Below are 10,513 nucleotides of genomic sequence, written 5' to 3'. Positions count from 1 at the left end.
TCAACCCAAGTGCGCCAACTGTAACGGAGACCATACAGATTCATACGCTGGATGACCCAAGCATCAAGCGGCTTCATTACTCAGGCGACAAGAAATATTACATGGTCGGACCCCGAAGCAAGGCTCGCCTGCTCCGAACTTAGATGCTGTCAACGCAATGAAAGCAGCTCCTCCGTCACAATCCGGAGCGCAAGAAAACGTGTGCGATGATGGCTAATGGTTTACAGGACATGACATGACATGACAAGAACTTTATTTGAGTCCTGAGGGACTGAGACCTCGGGGAGCGAAACCGAAGGCTCCCGAAGATCAAGTCGGTGGCTCCGCCCACGATGGAACCGGGAGATCAAGTCCCGCGGCAATGTCGTGGGCCCTCTGGACAGCCTGGAGTTGAATGTTGAGATTGCTGCTCTTGAGAGAGTCCTGCCATTGTTCTTTCGTGATGGGTGGAGAGGCGTTAAGGGCTGGGCACAGCCAGAGCATGTGGTCAAAGGAGCATGAGTCATGACCACATTTGGGGCACGACTGTGAGTGTTCAGGATCTATCCTGTGAAGAGACCGAGGAGTGGGATATGTACGGGTTTGCAGGAGTCTTAGTGTGGTAGCCTGAGGTTTATTCAATTTGGGGTGAGGGGGTGGAAATGTCCTCCTGCCTAGTCGATAATGAGAAACAATTTCGTGGAATGTACTTAATGGATCTTTGTGGATGTTGACCTCGTTCCAAGCCTGGCTACCCGTGACAGCGCGGTGCGTGAAATCGCGCGCTCTCCGGTGGGCCTGCTCGTTAGGATTACATCCAAGCGGGTTAATTGAGCTGTCTAGATGGGCTGGGAACCACGAGATTTGGTATCCTCCTTCGGTACTCTCCCTAGTCCTTTGTAGTGCTTTGATCACAATACTGTACGCCTGTTCAGATATGAGGGCGGACGAGAACGATCTAACCGCGGTGCGCGAGTCCGAGAAGATGATAGCGGGAACTTTTGAGCTGTGAAAAGCCAGAGCGATCGCCGCTTCCTCCGCCACATGGGCAAACTTAGTATAAACAGAGGCTGCATTGACCAGGTTGCCCCCCACGTTTACCACCGTGACAGCGAACTTATCCCCACTGTCATATCTGGCAGCATCGACAAAGAGGGCATCTAGCTTCTGCTGATTGATCCTTTTAAGGATGGACTTGGCTCTCGCGAATCTTCTGCCTTGGTTATGCACTGGGTGGATGTTTCGCGGGACGGGGTCAACCATGATGTGAGCTCTGGTTTCCCGGGTCAAGCTAACTTTGGTCGCCGGTTCATGTCTGGGTTGGATTCCTGCTTCTTCTAAAATCTTAATCCCTGGCTTAGTGGATGAAAGTCTCATTATCTGAGCCGCTGTGTGAGCTTCTATTAGCTCATCGATGGTGTTATGGAGTCCTAGCTCCAGCAGCTTCTCAGTGCTTGTGGACTGCGGAAGGCCGAGCACGCGCTTGAGGCCGGTTCTGATTAGGGAGTCGAGCTTGGCCTTTTCCGCTTTACCCCAATTAAGGTACGGCACGATGTAGGTGACATGACTCAGGAAGAATGCCTGATAAGCTCTGAGCAAATTATCTAGCTCTTTAAGACCGCCTCTTCGATTTGAGACGCGGGCTACAAGTCTTAGGACATTACTAGCCTGTCCAGTGAGCCTGTTGAGGGCCGTCGAGTTACAGCCCTTGGCATCAATGAGGAGACCTAGTATCTTGACCGAATCCTTCCTCGGTATGGGATGCCCATTTTTAGCTCGAATTTCTACCGGCAGAGTTTCCAGAGGCGCAAGATTTCTGACCCCCTGTCTGGACTGGCGGTATAACAGTAGCTCTGATTTAGCGGGGGAGAGTTCAAGGCCTGTGTTTGAAAGAAAATCTTCGGTAGCCTCCAACGCGCTTTGTAACGACTGTTCGAGCATGGCTAGCTATCCGCCCGGCGCCCAGATCGTAATATCGTCCGCATAAATGGCGTGACCCACGTTCGGCATTGCAGCGAGGCCAGTGGAGAGTTTGTGCATGGCTATATTAAATAAGAGTGGGGAGAGGACTGAGCCCTGCGGGGTGCCGCAGGTGCCTAGTTCGTAGGGTCCTCCCGTGACCATGCCTAGTCGAAGGTGTGCCTTGCGATCAGCGAGGAAGGATCTGGTGTAATCATGAAACCGCTGGCCCAGGGTGAGAGACGAAATCTCTGTCAGGATGTGTTTATGCGCGACCCTGTCGAAAGCCTTGGAGAGGTCCAGTGCGAGGATCCCTCTCACGTCGCGAGTAGGGTTATTAAAGATTGTTTTCTTAAGCAAAAGCATAGCGTCCTGCGTGGACAACGCCTGTCTAAAGCCGATTAGATTGTGTCTAAATAGCTCCTTGTTTTCAATATGTTCAGTGATCCTGTTATGTATCGCGTGCTCCGCAACCTTGGCGATGCATGATGTAAGGGAAATAGGCCGCAGATTATTTATATGTGGAGGTTTTCCTGGTTTGGGTATGAGTACCACTTTTGCGGTACGCCAGTCTATCGGGACCTGTCCACTTTTCCATACCTCATTTATTTTGGCCGTGACTATCTCGATTGCCCTATCGTCTAGGTTCCTAAGGAGTTTGTTCGTGATTCCATCTGGTCCTGGGGCTGATCTGCCATTTAGATTGAAGAGAACGTGTCTGATCTCTGACACGGTGAAAGGTTCGTCTAGATCAGGTGCCGACAATCCCATGTAGTTCAAACGCTCTACTGGGCGATCCGCGTCTTCGGCGAGGGGGAGATAAGTACGTGCTAAGTTGTTGGCTAATTCCCTGTCGGTGAGACCGATTGCGGTTTGCTTTTTAATGAGCCTATCCGTTGCAAGGCTAAGAGTGTCCTTAGATTGTTTATCGTTGAGGAGACTTTTAAGTAAGCTCCATTTGCTACCTCTTCGCATACGCCCGTACGTTTCGGTACACGTCTCATCCCATTGCTGCCGGGCGAGCTGGGCCGAATAGGTTTCAATCTCCTTGTTAAGAAGCGCGATTTTCGATCTGAGTCTACGATTAAGCTTTTGGGTCTTCCACCTGGCTGAGAGGGCGTGTTTAGCCTCCAGAAGGTGAGCAAGTCTCGAGTCCATTTTAGGAACTTCAACATCCGTAATGATTTCTTTGGTTGCTCCTTTGACCGCCTTGTTCAGATTATCTAGCAGATCTGCATAAGTTTCGTCTGCCGGGAATGTTTCATTTCGGATTTTTCGAAACAGGTCCCAGTCCACATACTCATATCTCGCGGGTGGTCTGGGTTTGACACGCAACATAATTTCAAGTATGTAATGGTCACTGCCTAGCCCCTCCTGGAGGTTGTCCCACGTGCCCTCGATACCTCGGAGGAAGGTGAGATCGGGAGTCGTATCTCGACTGACCGAATTACCGGATCTGGTGGGGAGCCTCGGGTCTGTGACGAGTATTAAGCCGAGCTCTGCAGCGTTGAAGGCCAAGTTTGTCCCTTTTGCACTTTTGTAACTGTACCCCCATTCCGTATTGGGTGCGTTAAAGTCACCCGCGACAACGAGAGGCGCGTTTCTCGCCGCCCTAGACGTGGTGCCTAGTAATGCTTTAAAGTCTCTTTTCCTATCCGATGGTGCGCTGTACACGTTGAGGATGAAAATTTTAGAATTGATTGTTCTGTTGGGTACGATCTCTATTAACTGGGCCTCGAGGCCCGCTTTGTACGCGCGGACCTCGTGCTCAACGAACGAGATGTTTTTTCTGATTAGGGTAGCGATACCTCTGCCCTTTTCTCTCCTGTATGCTACCGTGCGGTACCCCGAGAGGGAAATTTCAGCTGTACATAGCGTTTCCTGTAACAATATAACTTGCGGCTTGTCCGCAATAGACCTGATAAACTGTCCTAGTGGGGCCTTGCGCCTCTGGAAACTTGCGCAGTTCCACTGCCAGATTTTCAGATTCGTGCTGTTTGTGTTCGCCATTTTGCCTACTGAGTATGATGAATTAGCCCTTTAGCCCCACTTTCGGGATTCGGGTTTGCCTGATTCTGCACTGTCGACACCGTAAGCCTGCCTTTGGCTTGGACCTTGGGTCTCTCTAGTTGAGTTAATCTCGTCTCCATCCCGGAGAGCATTTCCATCATGCGTCCTAGGGTCTTTTCTATGGCAGCTAGCTTGCCTCTGCTGTTTATTTTGGCAGGAGGATCGGCGGCGGTAGCTATGGCTTCGCTCGGCTCAGCCATCTCATCCTCCCCTTCTGTCTCGCTCACCGGTTCTGGGTTGGGAGCTTTACGCTTGGATTTACCAGCAAGTGGGCCTAGATCTTTAATTTTATCCTCATCGTGGTTCGAGATTTGCCCTCTAATGCTATTTAAGGCTTCTTTAAGCTCTGCAAGTTCGCGCCTGAGCTGTTGATTTTCCGCCTCAAGTGATTGGATTCGCGGATCATTCACTTGCTCTGACTGTGCCTCACCGCTTGCTCTTTTGGCCGTCGTAGTCTTCTTTCCCATCGACGGTGCTGTGCCGGAGCCCTTGACCTTGTCGGCCCACGTGGCCCGTTTCGCGGGCTGGGAGCGAGACCGGGACCGGGATCTCGACCTGGATGCGCTGGAATTCCCGCCTTTCCCTGAGCCGGTTCGCCTCCTGGAGCGAGAGCGCCCCCTCGATTGTGAGCGGGATTGCAGGTTGGAGCCACCATATGCTGCCGCAGGTGTCGCCGAGTTCTTTGCGTAGGAGATGCTGATGTCATCGCCGCTGGCCATCTGTGCTTTTCGCAACATTTGTCGTCGCCTTCGACGCCGACGCCTAACGATGTATGGGATCTGGTAGCGTTGTTTGCATGTTCTATCCCCGGTGATATGGGGGCCGTCGCATGCTTCACATTTGGGTGTGCATTGGTGTTCCTCCTCTTGTGACTCTGATGACTTCATTTTCCCACAGCCATGGCACTTCTTCTTTTCCTCTTCGCTACTGGGGCACACGTCGGCTCGGTGACCCACGTGGCCACACGCGTAGCATACATCCATCTGCCGTTTGTACAGAAAGCATGGAACGAGGGCGGCTCCACACATGACCGTGTTGTGCACTCGCATGCCGTCGAACAGTATAACAACTACTTGTGTGTTCTTAATTCTTCTGACTTCCAATGCCGTAGGGTTTCTTGGGTTCAGAATCAGCCTCCTAAGGGCTCCTTCGTCAAATGAAGGGTCGATGTTTCTTATTACACCTTTGCACGTGTCATCAGGGGCAGAAATGTAGGCTGACACCTCAAAGGCGCCGAGCTTGGTATGTATCTTGCTGATTCTAGCATACGCCTTCGCGTTTTGATCGTGAGGGGTAGAGATAACCAAAATGTTCTGCATCTTGTTTGGGCACACGGTGTCCTCGGCAGTCTGCTGTTCCGTCAAGGCCGCCGCCATGGCCAGGGCTTGGGCGAGGAGTATGATATCCGTTTTGGAAACGTCAAGGCCTCCTTTGGGGCGCACGATGATCTTGATTTGGTCCTTGGGTAATTTCGGTAGCCTCGAGGCTGCCGTTACCTGCTTCATGAACCTTTTGGCCGGCGAGTTGGCCGTGCGGCTGCCAGCCGGCATATTCTTGGTGACACGTTGCCCGCCATATGACGGCGTACTCGTTGGTTGTTTTCGTTTGCTGCCGAGGGCGGTCGTCCATCCCGCTTCATCGAGCTCCTCCGGGGCGATTTCCATCCCCTCGACGAGTATGGCCCCGGGCATGGTTTCTGTTGGTCAGTAGTTCGCTTGGAACGCCGGTCGCCCGCGCCGGCGGGGGGTTAGGCCTACGCCTTCTCGCGCTGCCGCGCCTAAGTAGGCGTAGCCCGTTAGGCTTGGCGCTCTCGCGGCGTGGTCAGAGATTCGAGGAGTCACAAAATGGTGAAAAGTCCACCCACCGATAAGAGTCCACTGTCTGCGGGATCCTCGGAACTTGCCGCTTCATAAAAGGTATAGTTTCCGTGGGTCGGCTTCGCAAAACAGCCGAAAACCTTGGAAAAAGGGAGCCGATGTGGGCACGTCCGCACTACTCTGCGACTTCTTCTTCCTGGTTTACAGGAGATATTAATAATAATAATGATTTATTTCCATCACCATTACATTGATGGAGGGGATGGGAATAAAAGCGATTGACGCTTGACTAAGTTCCCACCCCCCGTACAGCAGGTGAGCAGTGGCATGCGACGGCACCTCTGTCACGACAGCAAATACAAAGTCAAACAAAGCATTAGTGTAAAAGCAAGTATGCGAAATACACAATCACCTGCGTGTGTGAAAAAAATATAAACCGATTGAAAAGAAATACAAGTACAGCAACTGAGAGCAAAAACGCTTACGAAACAGCGAAAGAACAGCAACCAAAAATGCGCTTATAACACAATTAGACACAAAAACGTTCCCAGATGTCTAAATGTTTGACAATCAAAGGGACGCGTTAATGAGAAAGTAGTTGCGAAGGTTAGAGCAGCTAATACTTCCTAAGTCTATTTTCATCAATTAATTGGTAAGTAAGGATGGAAGTTGAAATGCTACCATTTGGCGCCCATAGTTTGTTCTTACTTTTTTTAATACCCAGTGTGGTTTATGCCGGCGTGGATATGTGCAATGGAATAATTCAATCGGGGCTAAGTCAGATATATTACTTATGCATCTTCTTTGTTCTAGTTTGTAGGTGCGTAGTAGTCTATAGGCATAGAGGCTGAAAACGTTAATGATCTTGTTCTTGAAAAATAAGTTTTTTGTTGAGTGTCTACTTGGCAGATTATGAGCTAGTCTGAGGGCCCGTTTTTCGAGAGTTCCTAGTTTTTTCAAAACGGTTTGTGTAGCAGTACCCCATACTAATGAGCAGTAGTTTAGATGTGAGCGAAATAATGCATGATATAGAGAGAGTTTTACCTTTTGTGGGAGATAATTTTTGGAACGCGTTATAAATCCTATGGCTCTAGATGCCTTTAATGCTACATTGTCTATGTGGTCATCCCACAGCATGTTTTCGGTGAATGTTACGCCAAGTGATTTGAATGACCTTACTAACTCAATCTGGTCTCTGTTATAAAATAACTCACCGAAATCGCCGCATTTTTTATTTTTGGGACGAAAAAGTAGTGCCTTTGACATTGCAGTATTAACAGACAAAAGATTTTTATCGGACCATACATGTATTTTTTTCCAGGAGCACATTTGCATTTGTCCTTAGCTTACTACTGCTATCGTCAGATAAAAACAAACTAGTATCATCGGCGTAGATTATGAAACGAACATTAGTATCCACACTGACGATATAATTAATGTACAGGTTAAAAAGCAATGGTCCTAAGATACTCCCTTGGGGTACCCCGCACGAAACTGTTCGTAAAGTTGACTTATATTCGTTTATCTGGACATACTGTCTTCTGTGCGATAGGTAAGATTTAATTAAGAGTAATGCTGCGCCTCTAATTCCATAACATTCAAGCTTCTGAAACAAGATGCTATGATTTATGCAATCAAAGGCTTTGCTATAATCTAAGAAAATTCCCAAGACGAGGTTCCTATGTTCAAAGTTCCTTAGTATATATTCCTTCTGGTGTAAAAGAGCAAGTTCCGTCGATCGGTTTTTTCTGAAGCCATACTGGTTGTCAGAAAGTATACTGTGCTTATTTAAAAAACTTTCAACTCGCTTAAGAATGAGCTTCTCGAACACTTTTGAGAAGACGGGCAGAATACTGATCGGTCTATAGTTCCCAAAGTCATTTTTGCTACCTTTTTTATATATGACTGCTACTCTAGCAATCTGCAATCTCGGGGGAAAAGTGGCCGTTTCTAAGCATAAGTTGTATATGTGCTCCAATGGCGCAGCAATGATATCAACGACGGGCTTAACTGGACGTATCTGTATATTTTCCGCATCACACGATGTACTGTTCTTTAGGCCTCTGAACGTAGACAAAATTTCACTTGTAGAGACAGGTTCCAGAAACAAAGACGAGGGACATCTATCAATAGTTATGTGAGTTGTGTCTGCTGAGGACTTCGGTGCGGCCGTAAAAAAGTTGTTAAATTTTTCTGCAAGAGAATTACCTGAGTATTCTATGCCATCGCTTGTAATTTTATATGGAGTTGTAACCTGCGAGATGCCAGAGTCGAGTGACCGGATTTTACGCCAGATCTTATCAGGACGATTTAATGCAGCTGCAAAGTAGTTTTCGTAATGTCTGAGCTTTGCCTGTCGTATGTCAGAATTTAATTTATTTCTGCATTTCTTAAAGCGCTCAAGAACAAGAGTATCCTTTGTATCAATAAATAGTTGATATAATTTGTGCTTTTCTTTAATACGCGTGTAGAGTTCACGTGATATCCATGGTTTTTTTATTGCTTTAGGTAGCCTCTTTAATTTTGGAACGAAATGCTTGTTATAGATATGAGTGAAGGCGTCGAGGAATAAGTCATAAGGGCTGTCCGCCCTAGCTTCGCTATATATGTCAGAAAAGTCTACATCTAGAAGGTCCGTGCGAAAGCTTTCTAGGGAACCTTCCGTTACACATTGATACATAGCTTTTACACCAAGGTAGCGTTTCGAGACCTCCTTCTGGCAAAATAAATATATGCCCATATGATGGCTTATATCACAGCATGTAACTCCTGAGTGAATGAGTGGAGAATTAATATTTGTTAAAAATAGATCGATACAAGTTTGGGAAGTAGGGGTTAGACGGGTTGCTGCGGTTATCATATTTGTGACACAGTAACATCTAAGTAACACATCAAAATTCACGCTGTTCACGGTTGTACATAACATATCTATGTTGAAGTCGCCACCAATGATCACGTCGTACTTGTTGCTCTTTGCCAAGCTTAGATAAGATTCCATGGTTTCAAGAAATGAGTCCATGTTACCAGACGGCGGCCTGTAGACCACGGACATTACAATGTTTCCTGATATAACTGAAAGGATTTCAACATCATCCTTCAGGTAACTGAATTCGTTCAAAATTTCACACTTAAAATGGTCATTAACAAGTATGCATACACCGCCTCCACGGGAGGTTTTTCGATTCAAGGAAAAAGTTGAAAATGATGGCAATTCAAAGGTGTCACTGTCGGTCAGCCAAGTCTCAGAGATCATAATAACATCAAAAGGGAAACCGAAGCTGTCTAACAAAATAGAAAATTCATCTACCTTATTCCTAACTGACCTAGCGTTAAGGTGAAAGCATTTAAGTACTGACGGGCTTTTCAATTCGAAGCTAACAAACACTGTTACTGATTTCGCATGGGAGAGGATATGCATTTCGTGTCATCATATATATATATATATAAATGATTTATTTATTTCGAAAATTACATACAAATACGAGCCTGCCCAAGCCAACAATGGGCTTGTGGGGCAGCGCTCGGCAGAATGGAGCAAGCCAGGGAGCGGCACAGTAAATCAGTTATGTACAAAACTCAAAAATAACACTAAAGAAAGAAAGAAAGAAAGGAAGAAAAGAAACCAAATTACACATACAAATCAAAAATATAAGATTTAACTTCTTTCCGTGTGCTGGAAGATAAAACTTTATCTGGCAGGTCATTTAATACATCAGGTACATAGAAGGCACGGACACGTTTGCCATATCTTGTCCTTACTCTTGGTAAGGTAAAGCGGTCACGTGTACGTAATGCTCTGGCGGGGACATACGGAAGGCAGAACTCATTGTTCCATATATACAAAAGGATTACCGTTTCTTTGAATAACAGCCTGAACGAGGGCATGTGCGAGCATGAAAAAAGACTGGAATTGTTAGTAATGTGCACACCATACATCACCGCCCGAATTATGGATTTTAGTAAAGAATCAACTTTATTGCGCCAAAACACTGAACAGAAATAAAAAGAACAGATTCCATATCTTAGCACACTGTACGCTAATGCATGTGCTATTGTTTTCCTTACGTAAATTGGGCATAGTGCTTTAATATTGTAGGGGTATTGAGTGCAACAGACATAAATGGAACCTGTTTATGATGTTACGTCCACGAGGTCACTCTCATCTCGAATTATTTGAGCAGAATCACCTTCCTTTTGGCGAACAAGCACCTTGCCGTTTGAGCACCAAGCAAACCGGCAATTGTTTTTCTTGGCCCAATCTTTTGTTTGCAGAAGTAACAATTTAGTTCTTCGAGTCAGGTTCTCACATAGGTAGGTGTTTTTTCCATTTCCCGCCAAAGACTTTCTGTTTTGAAGCCATTGGTCTCTTTGCGCTTGTCGTTGAAACCGCACAATAATGGGTGGTGTCTTGTTCGCTTTTGCGGGAAGGCGGTGGCAGGCCTCAATGTCACTCTCATTAATTTCTGCAACACTGATTTGCTTAGCCACTTCGTTCGCTTTCGCTAGGAGGTTCTCATTCTCAGATTTAGCAACACCATGAATTTCTATATTCTTTTTCCTGCTTCGGAATTCCAACTCGTCCAAATCGGTGTTAAGCTGAGAGAGTTGTTCATCGCATCGCGCATTCTCGACCCGTGCCACTGTTTTTCGCAGGTGCGTAATTTCTTTTTCATGATTATCAAGACGCT

At 46.9% G+C, this 10,513-nt stretch overlaps 1 protein-coding gene across 2 annotated transcripts; it reads right to left on the bottom strand.

The window, feature by feature from the left end:
- Positions 1-308: 308 nt before the first annotated feature.
- Positions 309-6,009, bottom strand: LOC139047734 (uncharacterized). Of its 2 annotated transcripts, none has more exons than XM_070521756.1 (2): positions 4,439-6,009; positions 309-547 (listed from the first exon to the last, which is right to left on the bottom strand). In XM_070521756.1, the coding sequence occupies exons 1-2, from the start codon at positions 5,697-5,699 to the stop codon at positions 543-545; spliced, it is 1,266 nt and encodes a 421-aa protein (XP_070377857.1). In that variant the 5' UTR covers positions 5,700-6,009; the 3' UTR covers positions 309-542. The 2 variants fall into 2 exon arrangements, with proteins under 2 accessions (XP_070377857.1, XP_070377852.1); XM_070521751.1 differs by having other exon boundaries at positions 321-384.
- Between the last annotated feature and the right edge of the window lie 4,504 nt (positions 6,010-10,513).

The sequence above is a fragment of the Dermacentor albipictus genome, chromosome 1, assembly GCF_038994185.2.
Source record: "Dermacentor albipictus isolate Rhodes 1998 colony chromosome 1, USDA_Dalb.pri_finalv2, whole genome shotgun sequence".
NCBI lineage: Eukaryota > Metazoa > Arthropoda > Arachnida > Ixodida > Ixodidae > Dermacentor > Dermacentor albipictus.
This window is presented reverse-complemented; position numbering and strand designations above follow the sequence as displayed.